Consider the following 19,205-nt stretch of genomic DNA (forward strand, 5'->3'; position numbering starts at 1 on the left):
TGCACAGGTGCTACCGATGTGCTGACCACAGTTGCGGCGCTTGTGGCGCTTACTTTCCATGCCTATTTCCATGACCATTCCACCCCTACAACATATCTTTTGCCCACAAAATATTAAGACAATGTGGTTTACAAGGACGCCAAGTGTTGTTCACGCAGTCCTGGTGTCCTGAGAAAAACCGTTTAAGGTTAAAGGACCTGTGCAGATGCTAGCAACCAATAAGAATTTGAGCTTCACCTGTCAATCAAAACCCGACTCCGACTTAGAGCTCAGTGAGATACAGAGTCAAAGAATGTGTGCAGCCAGTCAGATACAGAAAAGCATACTATAGCAATGAAACCATTCATAACTTTTAATCAATCATATTTACAAAGTTGACTGTTGTAATGAGATCAACCTTATATCAAAAAAAAAATTTCATGATAGTTCCCCTTTAAGAAACAATTCCAAAGCCTTTGCTATCATGTTAGCTTTGCAAAATGAACTTTATTTATACTATACAAATTATTTAAATATTGTTTCCTTCAGTCTTTGGATCCAAAATCACAGCAAGCAAGCATCATTTTGTAGACATTCAGACAAGTTTTGTATGACATACTTTTATTATGCAGCTTTTTAGGTGTGGGTTACAGGTACTCTTCAAGGGCCTGGAGCTATACTGGGTTATTATCAGTGAAACTATAGCAGTGTACAGTGCTTGCCGCTGCAAATTCTACCATCCGCAGGAACACAAACTGGGTGTCATTAGAACTCTACACCACAGGGTCCAAGGACAAGGAATGCAAACATCTCAGAGGAGCACTGAAAACTTGTGGCTACCCAGGCTGGGCTTTTGTCAAAACAACAGCAACTAAGCCCAACAGGAACACCAAAAGGAATAACCATCCTGAGACACAGAGTAGGCGCAATATAGTCATACTATATGTAGCAGGAGTATTGGAGAAACTCAGGAGAATTTTCAACAAACACCACATCCCTGTGTTTTTAAAACCTACCAACATACTGAGACAAAAACTTTTACACCCAAAGGAACCAACACCAAAGGAAAAACAAAGCAATGATGTATACGCAGTGTAGCGAGGAGTGCACAGACTTTTACATTGGGGGAGAAAAAGCAACTGCTCTACAAGCGAATGGCTCAACATAGGAGGGCGAACTCTACAGGCCAGGACTCCGCTGTATTTCTACACCTAAACGACAAGGGACACTCCTTTGAAAATAGCAACGTCCAAATTTTGGACAAAGCAGACCACTGGTTTGGAAGAGGTGTAAAAGAGGCCATTCATGTCAAGGTAGAGAAACCATCCCTGTTTCGATGAGTTGCATGATACTTTCAAAGTAACTCCAAAACATTCACACCTCTGTGAGTTTCAGGTGTCGCCTCTCTGAAGGGTTAATTGGATTAGTGGAAGAGTTCATATGCTGAGGACTTCCCATACCAGTCAGTTGAACTGAAGAAGCTGCTCGGATGAGTAGTGAAACGTCTTCAATGATTACTAAACAAGTCCAGTTGCTTTAGACTTATTTATACTACATATACCATGACCTGGATGAAAGTAACTCTTCATAGTCATATTTAATATACTTTGTTTTTTCCTATTAATAACATTGGAATCAAACATAATTTTTACTGGCCAGGCCGGTAAAATACTGGCTGGGTGGCAACCCTAATTTGGACCTTTTACATGGCACATGGCTGTGTTATGTGGGAGCAAAGGGTTCTGTGTCTAGTTTATTTTAAGCTAACAGATTGAAATAAAGTGCCCGAGAGTTTCCATGCCTAGTTATGATGATCTTTCATATTGTTTTAGCTCCAAAAATATAAAAAAATACCAGACATGAGTTTGAAATGTAAAAGTGATAAATGGTACAGATCTTAAGACAAGCAGAGTTTTAACACTTGATACTTTGTACATTTTTCACTACAGAAACCCACAACAGGATTGCTAGCTATCACTTTTGCTCTGCACTTCTGTGACATGGTTCACATAGCAGGTTTTGGGTACCCTGCACTCACCAATAAAAAGCAACCCATCCACTACTATGAGAAGGTGACCTTGAAGTCCATGTCTGTAAGTTTCTACAATTATAAAATGTATTTTTTTTACATTGACTGGAGTTTATACACACTTCCATTCAATATCAGACCCATTAAATTATTTAATGAAAGATCTTAGCTCCAGTGCATTAAAATTGTGTATAATCTGTTATTTATCTATGTTCTTATGTTGATTCTTTAATAGGCGTCTGAGCATAACATCACTGTGGAAGCTCAAGCAATAAAAAATCTTCTTCAGCAAAATATTATTCACAATTTGACTTACTTTTGAATGTTACTCCTCTCCCGCTTTGGAACTTTGGAGAATGTAAACTTATGGCAATACCTACCAGATACACAAGGTAGATTCTGTAATGCCATGGAGTATAAGAAGACATATGGAATGTCTCCAGTGGAATAATGACTGTGGACTGAATAAAGACAAAGTACATTAGATAGAAAGCAGAGGGTTTTCTAGACACTTTTTTTGGACTTGTTTTTTTTTTGTTTTTTTTAAATCAAAGGACATTTTGTAAAGAAAAAAGAAAAGAAATGCAATCAACAGTTTAATATTTATTTGGAAAATGTATGCACTGGTATTGTCAATACCAACAATTTATGAAGAGGACTTGTCTAGGACTGAAGATCAACACATATGGAACATTTAAGTACTTATTAACAATCCAATTCCAAGTTTATTGCACATTCATTATTTAATTTTTTTAATCATTATTATAGAAGATTGAATGGTTGGCTTTTGTATGGGCTGTACAAAGCCAGACTGAGGATTCTGGGATTTTTTAAAAAAAATTAAGAAACAAAATAACTTTAAAGAGTATTCGATTAGGGGCGGGCCTCCTTTTTTAATGTGCCATTTCCTTCCATGTATGATGTTGTAAAATCCCTGAAAAGATCATCTAGATTGAAAATAGAATGGGTGGTAAATAACGCTTATATAAAAATAGCAGATGTGTTATCAGGGTGCCATAACCATATTATGCTGCTTGCTTTTAGAGAGTTTTTGTTATGTCTCATTAAGCAGCATTGGAATACTGTGAGTCCATACTGTGTCCCGTATTATTTCAAGACGAAATTTACTTGAAAATCTTATACACTGGGGCATTTATATCAAAGTGTTAAAAACAGAGCTCCCTAGAGTCCCACAGAGTCCATTTTACCAGAGCTTTTTGGTTGCTTGTGGTTGTTTTTTGCTTTTGGAATAATGCTTAGATAATTGTTCTTCTGATTTTACTAGTTTTATCCAAGTGGCAAAGGTGATTTATGGAAGTTCAAATCTTGTCTATTAGAAACTAGGAGATATAAAATGTTATATACTTATTTATTATTTTAAAACTAAATAGCACATTCTAAAACATTGCTTTTTAAATGCCTTTCTCTAAGCAAAGTATTGAGCTGCTGCCACCTTATTTGATGTGTCTTTTTAATTAATTTTCCCTCTTTATTCCATTGTTACTGACCACTATAGTCTGCTGAGTAGGTCAGATACCTGGATCCCTACCACTTGTCAATGATCAATCTTGTCTTTTTAATAATGAAGGAATTACCAGGAGAGGATTTTACAGTTGGGTATAAATTAGAGCAGGAACAACTGTGCAGTTTAGCAGGGGAAGCCTTGGGTGCTGGTTCACTTTTTTGGGACAGATACAAAAAGCATGGATAAAAAAAAGAAAAGTACACAGGGCTTTTGAGCATTTTGGACTATATACCAGGCCTATGCAAGTAAATACTGCCCCTATTGATTTCTATATTCATCTCATTCAGCACCACAGCCTGAAGTTCTGTATTTGAGGCATATTTATTAAAGAATGCAACAAGCGTTCACCACAGTTTGCCAGAAAGAATATTCGCCAGTCTCTTATAAATATATATAATTATATAGGATTTTTAGGGGCATATGTATAGCAAGATGAAAGAAACAGATGTTAACTCAGATAAGTGGTGAAATGTTTTCAAGAATACTCAATAAGTTCAATTGCTTTAGATACATTACTTAGATCACTACTAGATACTGTATGAACTGGATTTATTTTTACTGGTACAGCTTGAGGATCAAGAACAGTGAATTAAGGCTAAAACATTCTCACACCAAAATGAATGAATGTATTGATATACTAATCTGTAAGTGATCAAGAGGTTATGGGCACATTATTTCTGAGCACCTTTGATAATGAAAAGAGTAACTAGAGTGAAACAGACTGTATCTTTTCTTCATCCAAGCTGTTTTATATTTTTAAAATGTAATAAAATGACGTTTTACCAACATGATATTTTTTATAAGATCACTGCTTCTTTAAATAAATTGTGGGCATCTTTTTTTTATATCTGTATTCTTCTAACATACCTCCTCAAACAACTGAAAATAAAATGTGCTAACAAGTTGTGTTCTTTATGTTAAAATGTACATTAACTGTATTTTCATAATTGTTACTGAAGGTAGATCTACAACCTCTCTGGAATGTTGTCTTTCCCCCACTTATGCCACTATATTGTTCATTAGGTGCCCATGGTATTGTTACGTAACTACGCTCATCCTCTTCTTGCTCCCTCACAACACAAATCCTTTCCCCTATAGCCCAATAAATCTAACCTGACTATTTCAACCTGTAAGCAAAAGGCCCCCTCACCAACCACACCATCGAAATATGCAGAGTGGTTTGTAGCAGTTAAAGGGCTGGTTCACCTTTAACTAAACTTTAGTATGTTATAGAATGGCCAATTCTAAGCAGCTTTTCAATTGATCTTCATTATTCATTTTTTATGGTTTTTGTATTATTTGCCTTCTTCTTCTAACTATTTGCAGCTTTAAAACAGGGGTCACTGACCCCAGCAGCCAAGAAACTATTCCTCTGTGAAACTAAAGTTTAATTGTTATCGTGACTTTTTAGTACTTATTTTTCTATTCAAGTCATCTCCTATTCATATACTTGTCTTTCGTTTAAACTACACCCTGGTTGCTACGGTAATTTGGATTCTACAACCAAATAGCTACTGAAACTCCAAACTGTGGAGCTACTGAACAAAAACTGAAATAATTAAAAAAAAAAAAAAACTACAAATAATAAAATATTAAGTTTTTAATAAGTTTAATATTTCAAATTGTCTCAGAATCTTATTCTCTACATCAGTGCTGTCCAACTTGTGTGGAATTGAGGGCTGGAATTTTTCTGGCATGGAAGCCAGTTTTGGCTACTCCCCTTTTTTAAACCACACTCGTGTTATCACATGACCATAGCCATATTAATGGTGGTAGTACAGCAAAAACCTGCAATACTCTGCCTTCCCTACCCTACCTGTGTGTGCCATAATCTGTCTGCCCTACCCTGCCTGTGTGTGCCAAACTCTGCCTGCCCTACCCTGCCTGTGTGTGCCATACACTACCTGCCCTACCCTGCCTGTGTGTGCCATACTTTGCCTGCCCTATGCTGCCTGTGTGTATGGCACACACAGGCAGCATAGGGCAAACAGAGTATGGCACACACAGGCAGCATACAGTGACACAATGCTGGCACTGCTCCTACAGTCTGCACAATAACTATATATTAAAAAACTTTTTAATTGCAGTACCACCTCAGTATATGTTCTTTTTATAGTGTGAAGGGTTCATTTGAGGGTTTCTACTGCTCCTACAGTCTGAGGTGTGAACTGGAGAACTATGTGGGTTCTTACAGTCTGAGCCTGAGGTGTGAGAAATGCAGAGGGTGAAAAATGCAGGGATTGAAAGGTGTGAACAACACAGGGGATTACATTTTTAAACAATACAGGGGGATAACAGCCGGAATCTGAGGTTAATCTCAGTACTGATACCATTTAAAGCTTACACAAAGGTAAGACATCAAAGCAGCCAGACAGGTGGGGGGCCACACATAGGGGGTCGTGGGCCACCAGTTGAACAGCACTGCTCTACATCATACTAAAAGTTAACTCAAAGGTGAACAGCCCCTTTAAGTCCGGTCATATCTGATCTCTCCTGATCCCTGATATTCTTGTGCTGATTGCCAAAAACGTCCACTTTCAAGGCGTATTCTCCTGTTCAGCAACCCTAGAACCAGACTTAGACATGGACTGGTGCAGAGTGGTTCTGGGGCATTTGGATGCTGCAGTTGGGGTGGGGGCACATGCAGAGAACTTATGCTTCTTTAATCCTGGTCATCCTCTATTTGGCGCTCACATCCTTCCGCTATCCATAGTCTCGCTCCTTTTGCTGATCCCATGGTCCCACCCTCAATCCATCAATCAGTCTCCAGTCCCACTGCATCCCACCTCTTCCTCTCCTCCTGCTGTTCCTTCTGCTGCAGCGCCTATTCTCCTTTCATCCATTGTCAGTCTTGCTCCCCCTCCCACCCTCAGTGTCTTCTTTGGTTATGTTATTCAAAAAGGGATCCCATTCTCAGCCTGAAATCTATAGACCTGTTAGTCTGACATCAGTGGTAGAAAAGCTTTTGAAAGGGGTAAAAAGGGATTGCAATGCAAATCACAATACAAGTTTGTACCAGCATGATTTATGTGTGACAGATCTTGCCAAACAATTTTAATAGCCTTTTATGAGGTGGTGAGCAGGAACCTCGATGCTGGAATGGCAGTGGATGTCATCTACTTGGACTTTGCTAAAGCATTTAATACAGTAACGCACAGAAAGCTATTGATAATATTGATATATAGCCTAAAGGTACATATGTAATTTACCAAGTTGTGTAATTTGACTTACTCCAAGAATATACTGAACAATTTTATGGCATTTTATAGTGTAGCATGGTTTTGCTGATGTAGTTTATTTGTTGGAAGGCCTAAATCTGGGCAATACCAGGAAAACTGATCTTGACAGACTTCTTTAGGGAACAAGATGACCTAAAAATATAGGTATGTTAATATGGGCAGTGTGATAGCCCTTTGTCTAGTACAAAATACTGCACTTAATCCATCAAGGATATTAATATGTGCAGTGCATGTTAATGTGGCAAATTTGTATTCAAAGATGATGTAATTATTCTTCGGTTTTGTTTAAATTTAAATGTGAAAGATAGGGTTTGAATTTGTTCAAATGTAGAAATTATGGACTTAATGCATCCTAGATAGGGTTGCCACCTGTCCAAAGTAGCAAATCCGAACAGAATTTTTTTTTTTTTTTAAATAAATGGTGCAACAACCAGCTAATCACTGATTGCCATGTCATAACCCTGCCCCCTGTTGTCATAACCAACCCCCCAAAACATTGGCATTTTAGGTTATTGATTTAATTAAAATGAGACACAATGCTTACACGCATTGGTGATTATCAGCAATGTGTGAATGACTTTTATAGAGCACTGTAAGCTAAAAGATTTGCTGACATAATGCTTCAAATATTGCTGCAAATTATTATTATTAACATTAATTTATAAAGTGCCAACATATTCCGCAGCGCTGTACAATAAGTGGGTTTCATACATTGGACATACAGAGTAACATAAAGCAACCAAAAACCGATACAAGAGGTGAAGAGGGCCCTGCCTAAAATAGCTTAAAATCTACAAAGAGAAATATTGATGCATCATAAATATCTTAAACTATTTAAAGCTACATCTTTGGTATTACAGAAAATTAATTAGAGCTTGGAGGAATTGAAGACACTGTATGGTAAAACCTGCACATCATGATAACAGCTATATGGGACAGATATCCCTAGATATTGTGGGATAAGAATGTTATACCTACATGATATAGTTACATAGGGTTGAAAAAAGACCAGAGTTCATCAAGTTCAACCCTTTCAAGTAAACCCAGCACACACAAACCTATACTGATCTATCTACAGTATACATCATCAATACTAGCTATAGATTTTAGTATTGCAATAGCCTTGGATACTATGATTGTTCAAGAACTCATCCAGGCCCCTCTTAAAGGCATTGACAGAATCTGCCATTACAACATCACTAAGAAGGGCATTCCACAACCTCACTATAGGTCTCTTTCACCAGAGACCTATAAAGAGGCAAATTATGTTTTCATCCCTTGAGTCAATGCCCCTTTTTACAGTACTTTTTGCTTTAGTAGCCACAGAATGACACTGCCTGGAAATAGACAACTTGTTATCTACAAAAAAAAAACATATTCTTTTCAGTTAAGGATACCCAAACACACTACCATTTAGTATATAACTCGCATTTATATATAACTTTGCAATTGTCCACATTGAACCTCATTTTCCAGTTTGCTGCACAGTTTTCCAATTTAATCAAATTACTCTGCAAAGTGGCAGCATCCTGCATGGAACTTATAGTTTTGCACAATTTAGTATCATCAGAACATAATATGCTTTGTGATGCTCCTCCTTGTTTACAAGGGGAATATACTGATCTGTACACTTGCTAAGCAACGTTTTAAAGATGTTCCATTTTTCTTCTGTCTTTAACCTTGTGAAAAGCCTTTCCCAGTTGACACATTGCAGAGATGCCCTTATATTGGCAAAGGCTGCACATTAAAATTGAGTTTTTAGTTACTCCCTTATTCAGCTGTGTCTGCAGCATTATCTCAAAGGAGACCATGTTATGATCACTGTTCCCTAAATGGTCACCTACATAAATGTTAGGGATCAGTTCAGTATTGGATATCATCAGGTCCAAAATAGAATCATTCCTAGCATGTTCTTGAACTGCTTGAAATAAAAAGTTGTCATTTAGCATATTTACAAACCAACTAGCTTTTTCTGACTTGGCCCCCCCATTACTCCAGTCAATGTCCGGATGTCCCCCATAATAACAACTTGACCTAGTTTTGAAGCCTCCTCCATTTGCAATAGTAGCTGGTCCTCATCCTCCTCCCTTATATGGGGTGGACATGACAGTCCAGATGTTGAGTAGCTATATAGTGATAGTGATTGAGTGATAAGGAAGAATTTATAGGAGTTGATTCACCTTTTGTGATCTTTTGCTATGGTTTGGACTTCCTTTTGGAATGTTAAATGCTTTACTTGTAATTTCCGCCTCAATTTTATCAGCTCACTGAACTGCAGATTTTTTGCTTTTTAAAAGTCATGTTAGGGTAAGTAAACATGCAACTTGGAACATTCTAGTTTCTGCATCATTCCATATTATTTACAAGGTACATGAATTGTTTGACTGACTAGGCCTGGAGCAAATTCCAAAAATTACAGTTTAAGAAAATACAACAATGTTGGCAGTGTGATAGCCCAAGGTCTAGTACAAAATACTGCACTAAGGACATTAATAAGTACAGTACACTAGACAAGTGAATGCGGCAAACTTGTATTCAAAAATGATGCAGTTTGTTCAAATCCAGAAACTATGGAATAGATGCATCCTAGATAGGGTTGCCACCTGTCCAGTTTTCAAATTAAGAAATCCATACAGGACTTTAAAGTTAATGGCATGGCACTCAGCCAATCACTGGTTGCCACATAACCCCGCTCCCTGATGTCATAACCACACCTCCCCTGTCCCACCCATGATGTCACCTGCCCTGCCATGCCCAGACTCCTGAGCCACAAAAGGTAGCAACCTTAATCCTAAAACTGTAAATTTTAAAATAGCTCAAATGAGTAAGCTGCTATGTCCTTTTGTAACAGAACAGACTATGAGGAAATACACCATGGTTTTATAGTTGGCATTAAACCAATAACATTCAAAATAAGCAAAGACATATGGAATAACTGTTCTTTCTTCATTGTTAAAGGAAAACTAAAGGTAAAAACTAAATAAGCTTTATCAGAAAGGTCTATGTATCCTCTATCAAAAGAAACACTTGATTTCTTGTCTCATTTTTTGTAAACATGTTCTTCAGTATCAGACTTCTTCTCCTTTAGGGCTCCTTCAGGTTTGGGGCACGAGTCTACTCAGTTCTCTCCTCTCCCCCTCCCTTCACCTGCTTCCCCCTTCCATAAGAAAGCATAAGAACACCCCCCCCCCCCCCCTTCCTTTTGGAATGTATGATCTGAACTACCAATGACTAGAACTGCAGCAGTAAGCTAGGGATACCAAGTTAAAATGGCAGCTGCTTTCTTAAACAAACGGAGGGAGCTAAATAAATATAATAAGAATATGCAAATTAAATATAGTGTTCTAGTTTGCACTATTGTGACTAATCTATTGGCAGTAAAATGCCAAAATGCCTTCCTTTCTCCTTTAAGGTGGCCATACACATTGAAATCTGCTTATTTGGCCAACTCGCCTAATAAGCAGATCTTTTTCCTGATATGCCCACCTAAGGTGGGTGATATCTGACTAATTCGATGTTAGGCACTGAGGCATTGGAGTGTGGACCGCATCAATAAGCTGATGAGCCTAGATGGGACACCTGCCCAATCCACATATAGCCGATTTTCAGCCAGATATTGGTTGGGGAGGCCCATAAACAGGTAGATAAGCTGCCAAATTTGTCTGAAGGACTGAAAACAGCAGCTTAAATCTGCCGTGTATGGCCAACTTAAGATAGTTTTGGTGGTATGGGTAAAATTGCCAGGTGACATAGAAATGCCTACAAAATGTGGCACTCAAGTTATCATGTGGTTATTCGCATAATTGATAGTAATAATAAAGTGATATTGCTAGATCACCAAAACCAATGTAGGAGGAAACAGGCTTTGCTCAGATTTACTTTATCAGTTACTTTAGTCAATCCCCAGAAGGGTTAAGCCAGCCAAGGGCTGGGTCTGTTTCAGATGTGGCTGGGGAAGCTGTTTCCCTTACCAATTTAATATGTTCCATGGCAGCTCTGTAATTGGTCAGGTTTGTCAAATATCTCTACTCTAGAAGGGGGGGGGTCACTATGTGATTCTTGTAAGGAATTTTGTTCTGTCATGCCCTCTGCTGGCTTTGAACCTGTTACGTGCTACATTAATAACAGATTGGTTGAATGTGGGTACTACTCTAAAACACTTGATAAGATGCTAGCATAAATATAGACACTTAAACAGGATAATGTACCGTATACACATAAAGATAGAAAAACCAATTAAGTTTGGGGAAGAGGGGGTTCTGACTTTTTCCCCTGGTGCTGAACAAGATTCATAATAAGAGATAACTGGCATATTATCATGACCAATAAAACTACTTTAGAATTTTGCCCTACCTGTTTTTGGTTTTCAGAGGGAGCCTCAAAAACATACAGTACTGGTTCAGTCCATTTAACAGCCACTTAATAATCCCCTTTAAAGGAAAACTATACCCCCAAACCCCCACCTCCTGAAATCATAGGATTCACAGTGCACACAAGCAAGGCAAGGCACACATACATGCTAAGCCACATTAGCTAGTTAAAGGAAAACTATACCCCCAGAATGTTAGTTAGTTAGTTAGATAGTTTATATTATGTTAACCTCTATTTGGCTGTAAACCAGTCAAAACAGGTGTATAGGTTTAGAGCATGGGGTACATGCGACTCAATCCTCCAGGATGGGCCTTTGCTATATGGAAGTAACCAGTGGAACCAGGGGTGTAGTTCAACTAAAACTCACTGTAACTGTGTGCAGTGCAATTAGCAATAATAGAACGGATTCATTGTCAAAGACAATCAATGTGCAGGGTTATTGCAATATACTCACATACAGATGTTATATGATAGTACTCCCTGAGGACGGCAAAGAGAGGATATCTCCTTTAGAGTCTGGGCAGGGTAAATGCACCTGGTCAGCTTGGCACCCCTATGGAAGCAGTCTGGATAGATACCTCAGTCCTCAGGTTTAATACCTCTAGCTTTAAGAGTCCTACAGCTGACGGTGGATCAGGGTTTAGATAATGCCTGTCTCCTATGTCTTAACCGTGGCCCTATGCTGAGGCAACATTGCCTGTATGGAAGGGTACTTCCAGCTACTTTCCTGGTGGAGCCAAAACAGCTCTTGCTTCCTTCCCTCTCTATCTCACTTTCCTAGAAAGTGCTCAACAAGAGTAACTATCTAAACAGTCCTCATTCACGGGGTCCCTGTCCCCGAATTCACTAGAGTAGGTGATGTCGCTAGGGTAAATTAAGGCTTTACTGGGGCCCTGTTGATCCCAGGCTCAATGGACCTTCACCTGAGACACAGAGGCAGCCAAAGAGGAAGACACACCCTCCTGCTAAATACTATACGTGAGTGCAATAGGTGTGGTCAACCCAAATAACCAATAAGGCATAAGGCAAACTCTAAACTGATACATGGGTCTTTGCCAAGTAACAGCATAAACTAAGGAAGCTGTAGCGTTTAAAGCCATAGGGGCATGTTTACACTATGGGTCCCTACATACAGTGGCTTGCAAAAGTATTCGGCCCCCTTGAACTTTTCCACATTTTGTCACATTACAGCCACAAACATGAATCAATTTTATTGGAATTCCACGTGAAAGACCAATACAAAGTGGTGTACACGTGAGAAGTGGAACGAAAATTATACATGATTCCAAACATTGTTTACAAATAAATAACTGCAAAGTGGGGTGTGCGTAATTATTCAGCCCCCTTTGGTCTGAGTGCAGTCAGTTGCCCATAGACATTGCCTGATGAGTGCTAATGACTAAATAGAGTGCACCTGTGTGTAATCTAATGTCAGTACAAATACAGCTGCTCTGTGACGGCCTCAGAGGTTGTCTAAGCTGATGCCACACGCGGCGTAGGGCTGATTTTTTCGGCAAGCGCAAAAACGCTTGCCGAAAATTCAGCCCTGCACCTGCTACTTGTGCCTGCACCCGAATGAATGGAATACACTCGAGCTGGAGCCTGAGCGTGCGGCTCCAGCGAGCGCATCCCGCTGTCCTGGGTTGTTCAATGAATGTTCTGCATTTCCGTAATGCGGGACATTCATTGAACTATCCGGGACAGCGGGATGCGCTGTAAAAACCGGGACTGTCCTGCAAAAAGCGGGACAGTTGGGGGGTATGGTTGCCCCTTGTTTTGCCTGGTTCTTTTTCTTTTTTCTTTGTACCTTTTTGGTACTGTTGTTATTGTAACTAGCTTTGTTACTCAGCATCTCATGCTAAATCTAATAACGTTATTAATTACTCTTTTATAAACATATTATTAGAAGTATATTAAGAACTGGCTGATTGTTCTTTTGGCGTTATTTTACGCCTTGGCCAGTAGATAATAAAAGTGATACTTGTGGATAGGGTATATATAGCTGACACTAAAGATTTCTGACCATTGATAGCATACCTCCCAACATTTGAAAAATGAAAAGAGGGACAAAAAGATTTGTCGCGCGCAGCGCGCCAAATTTTTGACCACGCCCACTTTGTGTGGCCACGCCCCAATTGCCACTCCCCATTTTTTTAAAAAATACTCCTTTTACATAGATGAAATGGCGGGATCAGACGCAAATGTGCTATACCCTCATACTGTACTACCTAAGGAAAACAAAATAGCAACTCCTACATATAAAATACAAATATAGAGAGAAGGCAGTCATTTATAAGTGAGTTATAACTATGTACCAGTTTTACCCCCCCATACACAGTAGCCCCCCCCCACAGTGTCCCCCATACACAGTAGCCCCCCCATACACAGTAGCCCCCCCCACACAGTGTCCCCATACACATTAGCCCCCCATACACAGGTGCCCCCCCATACAGAGTAGCCCCCCCATACACAGTAGCCCCCCCCATACACAGGAGCCCCCCCATACACAGTAGCCCCCCCACACAGTGTCCCCCATACACATTAGCCCCCCATACACATTAGCCCCCATACACAAGTGCCCCCCCATACACAGGTGCCCCCCATACAGAGTAGCCCCCCCCCACAGTGTCCCCCATACACATTAGCCCCCCATACACAGGTGCCCCCCATACAGTGCCTCCATACATGCTGCAGCTTCTTCTTCAGCGTCCCCTCTATATGCGGCTCCTTGTTCGACGGAGCCAGGCCCTTTTATAAGGTTGCGCCCGTGCGTGCGTGTGACGTCAATACGCACGGGCGCAACCTTATAAAAGGACCTGGCTCCACAGAACAAGGAGCCGCATATAGAGAGGAGCCACTGGGGAACGCCTGACTACAGCCAGCGCGTCCCGCTGTCGGGATAGTTACATGAATGTCCCGCATTACGGAAATGCGGGACATTCATGGAACTATCCGGGACAGCGGAACGCGCTACCAAAACCGGGACTGTCCCGCGGAAAGCGGGACAGTTGGGCGGTATGTGATAGCCCCTGAGGAATTCACGTGGAGCCGTGCACTGGTGGTTGGAGGGGAGGTGGGGGACACGGAGAGAGGTTATCTTTAGGGGACAGGACTGATCTGTCCGGGTGGGGATGCGGTCATACGAGCCGCACGTTGAGATCAATTGTGGGTGGCTGTTGTTATAACAGACCGGGTTTGAACTAATGTTATGCAAAGAGTGTGTGTCCCGTAACTAAAGGGAGCGCTCCGACATCACACACGGAGCACTGCTGAGTGGGCGGGCGTTGGGACTGGCTATGCACAGCGCGTCCTGTGAAAATTGCGGCATCGATCGAGGAGCGCTTTCTCTTAAGTAAGCGCGATTGTACCGGCATTATACTATAAACAATAGCGCTCCAGGAGTCGGTGGTGGCGGCTTTAACGTACTCGCCGCGGGCCACCAGTAATCTTTCCCGGTCATGCTGCCAATAGACTCTATTTAGTCTGCAGCAGTTCTTGGTTATGCCAAAGCTAGTGTGAATAGTGTAAATATTGTACATAGTGCCCACATAAATGAACTATATTCCCATGATGGATTAACTAATCAGTACCCTTACTGTTACCGACGTATGTCCATTGGTAGTTCCTCTCCACTTATCTTTTCTCTCTTCTTCCCCCATTCCCCCTCATCTCCACCTCTTTTTAGGAAATTACAGCACTAATGAATGAATTCCTTTATCTGTGATTTGGGACATGAATTTACATATCTATGCTGGTTTTTTCCTTTTATATTGATCGTATGTGTAATTAATTTTTCCACTATGGCCCACGATGGTCAAGTGGTTTTTAATGAGTAACTTAATTATCAAATAGTGTAATTTATTCTCATTTAATCTTATGAAATAAAAGTTAATTTTTAAAGGCATACACAAAAAAATCCTTTGCTCTTTTGTAACCTTTTGGTGGAAAACACCTTGTGTATGCCGTATTCTTAATACATGCCAATTATAAAGCACACTCTTTTTTTCTTGTTTTGTTTTTTCAACATTTGTTAGCATGGATTTAATTCCAATAGGGTGTGTATGCATGATACCAGAAATATAAAATGATAATGTATCATAGAGTTTGTACTGTTTTTGGACACTAAATTTGAACTATATATATATATATATACCCTAGCAGTGTCACTTCAGATATTAGCAGTTCACCACTATGGCTGGCTTCTTCTTTACACCAATCAATCTTGAGGATTGGCAGAAAGAGGCAGATGGGGCTTTTCAAGCCAACCCATCACTATTAGGTTATGATACTACTGAAATCAAAGGGATGGTCTATTAGCTCACAAAAATTAAAAAATGGTGGGAGGTGACGAGCTTAAAGAAGTACTTACAACATGACATGATTCCAAGGGGTTTAAGGATACAGGTTACTCCAGCCTCACATATCACCTCTGAATCCTTTCGAGAAAGGTGGGAGGGAATATTGACTAAATGTTCTCTCGATCTTATGGGTTTACTCCTTGAACATGAAACAGAAACTTTAGAGGCCTCTAATTTGAAGCTTGATACCGCTATTAAAGAAGCACAGGCATTAAATGATAATCCTAGTTTTGAATCGCTTGAACTAAAATTAAAATCTTCAATTGAGAGTTTTCGGAAATACATTCGAGACCGGAAAAGTTTATGAGAGACAGGGGTGATTATGAGAAGGTAGAAATATGAGCCATAAACATTATGGTTCAGCATCAGAATTTGATTCCTCGTCAGATGATGAAAGATACAGAACCAGTGACAGTGAGGATGGGGGTCCTAGACCTATCTTGAAGACTGATAGGGGGAAGCCCAGACGTAAGGAGGTGTCTTTTTTAGGGGAGTCCCTAGACGAGACCCCCACAGAACAACCTGCCTCCAAATTACGAGACAGGAACACCTGGGGTTACCGGCGGGCAAGAGGTCAGAGGGGCAGGTGATTGTTCCTGCTCCCTCTGTCCACTCTGCCCAAGAAATACAGCCTTTTCAACAGACACAGATAGTGAATCTATCTTCCTTTAAATTAAACAGGAATCACATTGAACTTTTGCAGAGGGGTCTTAATTTTGTCCCGAACAAGTACATTAACAAATTTGAATGGATAAAAGATATCAATCTTTTTGCTAGGAGACTAGCACTGTTTAAATATTTCAAAAATAAAGAGGATAAGGAAATGCGGAAAATAGGGCTTACTAGCGATGACTTACCGACACTCAGGATTCTTGAAGCACTACAGAGTGGTAATGATGATAATTTGGGAGGGGTGTCGAGTCCTTATAAAAAGCAAAGTGAATTTACACCTAACATTGCGTCTTACTCACATATAGATGCGTTTGTTAATTTAGTCACCTCTGAAATTGAGAGACTTAAAATCACAAGTGGTACAGGCAATCTATTCCCTGATCTGCTGGCAGCCTTAGAGGAGCTAAAGAGTTGTGATCATATTGAAATCAAACCCGCTGATAAGGGGGGAAATGTGGTCCTGATTGAGAAATCGGACTACAGAGCAATGGCCCTTGACTTGCTCATGGACACAAACAGCTATGAAGTTTTAAGTACTGACCCCACTGCCACATACCTGGCTACACTTAAGGTCCTGTTAGAAGAAGGTAAACATGCAGGGCTCAACTCTAAGAAGGATTTTTTTTTCATGTTCCATCAACACCCCATAATTGCGACTTTTTATTGTTTACCCAAAGTACATAAACAAACTGCTAAATTAAAAGGTCGTCCGATTGTTTCGGGGAATGGCTTTCTTACGGAGAATGTGAGTAAATTTATTGATCTTTTTATGGCACCGATTGTCTTGGGTTTACCCGCTTATCTAAAGGACACCAAGGATATTATTCAAAAATTACAAGGGGTAAAATTAGACCCCATATGTCATTTGATAAGCATTGACATAGAGGCGCTATATACAAGCATCCCACACAATTTGGGGCTTGCAGGGAGCAAACATTTCCTCACTAAAAAGTATGGTAATGAGAAAACGAGTTTCCTAATTGACCTTTTACAGTTTGTATTTACGCATAACTACTTTCTTTTTGATGGGAGGTTTTACCATCAGATCAGGGGAACCACAACGGGGAGCTCCTGTGCCCCCAGTTATGCGAATCTGTATTTGGGGTGGTGGGAAGAAAACATTGCTCTTAACTCGGTAGGCAACCCCTTTCTCCATAAGATCATGCTATGGAAAAGATATATCGATGACATCTTGATTATGTGGCAGGGAGATAAAATTGAATTTGATCGTATGCTTTCTCACCTTAATAATAATGAGCTGGGTTTACATTTTACCAGTGATTTTGGCAGCAAACAATTACCCTTCTTAGATCTCAGCTTAGAAATTACCTCGGAAGGCTCGATTTCCACTACGATCTACCGTAAACCGACCTCTACAAACAGTCTGTTGCACTTTTCCAGTTTTCACCCCACACCCGTTAAGAAGGGGATACCGGTGGGACAATATCTTAGATTACGTGTGCCTTTTACCTCACACTTCTTCCTGTTACAGTTAGAGCTGCATTATTTCTGGTCATGTGATCTCTGAGGGAGCACACAGCCCATCACTAAATGGCGGATCAAGGGAAAGGATGTAAAAGGGCAATATTTACTGATATATATATTGGTTTGGTGAGATTCTTTAATAGAATTCTTTCACAACATAATAACTATCTGTTGGTTAAGTATTCATTCTGGGGGTATTGATTTCCTTTAACCGACTATTTTTATTTGCTGGCTCTGTTATAGTTCCTGGGCTTATTGCCTGATGGAGCTGGGGCCAGGCACCACTGTTACCCTGTTTATGCCTTTGCCTAATAAATGAGGAGGGCTGTGTATTTAGTGTCATCACTAGTGTCTCATTGCAGTACTATATCTAAGACATGGTTCCCACATGAGCCATTTGGGGACTGATTGATAACTGCTGTGTACCCCTGTTTTAAAAATGCTCAAATATAAACTTGGTGATTGACCAATAACTGCCCACTAGCTCTAGCGGTTAGATAATATTGGTGCTGATGTACACCAGATGGAGGTTCTTAGCCCTAAATCTAGTTCACTGTTTAAAATGATGGTTTTAAGGTCTAACAATGGGTTTTCTAAATTCACAGTTAAGCTGTATAGTAAGCATTAATAAATCCTTTCAAGGCTCCATGGTCCCCTCCTGGGAAGAAATATTAGCAGTAATAAAATCAGTGGCATAACTATAATCTGTAGAAAGGCCCGGTGCAGAGTAATGAACTTACTGGTCCCTTTTGCCCCTCCCACATGAGGTCTGCTTCCTCCATTGTTACGCCACTGATCAAAATATTATATGTAAAAGTTAAGTTAAAGTTATCTATTTCAGGCACTAAATATATTAGAAAGAGAATCCCCTTTGTGGGGAAGGTTCTAGTAGGAGGTGCCGTGAGGAGGAGTGGATTGTCATGGGAAAATTATATAAGTAAGTGAAGTGTTAGATCAGGCTTCTTTGGCTGACATGTGAAAACATTTGAAACCAATGGTCTGAGGATGCCAGTCTTAGGGGCAGATTTATTAATCCGAATTTTTCGTACTGAGCGTATTTTCTGCGACATTTGTGTACCTTTGTGCGACTTTTTCGTACCTTGCGACAAAATTTGTGGGACAATACGGCAATCGTATTGCTGCGCCGAGTACGAAAGTTTCGGATTCATTCAAGCATCAAGTAATTGTGCATGCTGTTATGAAATACATGGGGCTGCTGGGTTTATTAGCAGTCAGGCTAGATAATACCAGGAAATTGGCACCCTTTAAGTTTAGGTGCGGGTGTGTAAGTGTTGCCAACCACATCACACTGTATTTGTGAACTAAAGCTTCCTTTATAATCCCAAACAATTAGCAGGTATCATTTACTACTTCATCTTTTAAAAGAAAACATCTTTTTCTATTACATAAGGAGGTTAAAGTTGCATGCTTATTTGTGTTCATTTTACCAGTTTTTAGCAAAGGTATTTTCAGGCCCAGATTTGTGTCAAGGCCACAAAGGCCCGGGCCACACGTAAATGTTGCTCCCATACAGAGCACTGGGCATG

The 19,205-nt window shown here is 40.1% G+C and overlaps 1 protein-coding gene across 7 annotated transcripts in view; it reads left to right on the forward strand.

The window, feature by feature from the left end:
- Positions 1–4,435, forward strand: part of st3gal4 (ST3 beta-galactoside alpha-2,3-sialyltransferase 4) — a 112,011-nt gene extending 107,576 nt beyond the window's left edge. For 4 of the 7 annotated variants that reach the window (XM_012966318.3, XM_012966317.3, XM_012966314.3 and 1 more), the window contains 2 exons: positions 1,929–2,072; positions 2,244–2,834. In XM_012966318.3, coding sequence (XP_012821772.1) covers positions 1,929–2,072; positions 2,244–2,330 — 231 coding nt within the window. In that variant the 3' untranslated portion in view covers positions 2,331–2,834. 7 annotated transcript variants of the gene reach the window in all.
- The last annotated feature ends 14,770 nt before the right edge of the window (positions 4,436–19,205 follow it).

The sequence above is a fragment of the Xenopus tropicalis genome, chromosome 7, assembly GCF_000004195.4.
Source record: "Xenopus tropicalis strain Nigerian chromosome 7, UCB_Xtro_10.0, whole genome shotgun sequence".
NCBI classification, from domain to species: Eukaryota; Metazoa; Chordata; class Amphibia; order Anura; family Pipidae; genus Xenopus; species Xenopus tropicalis.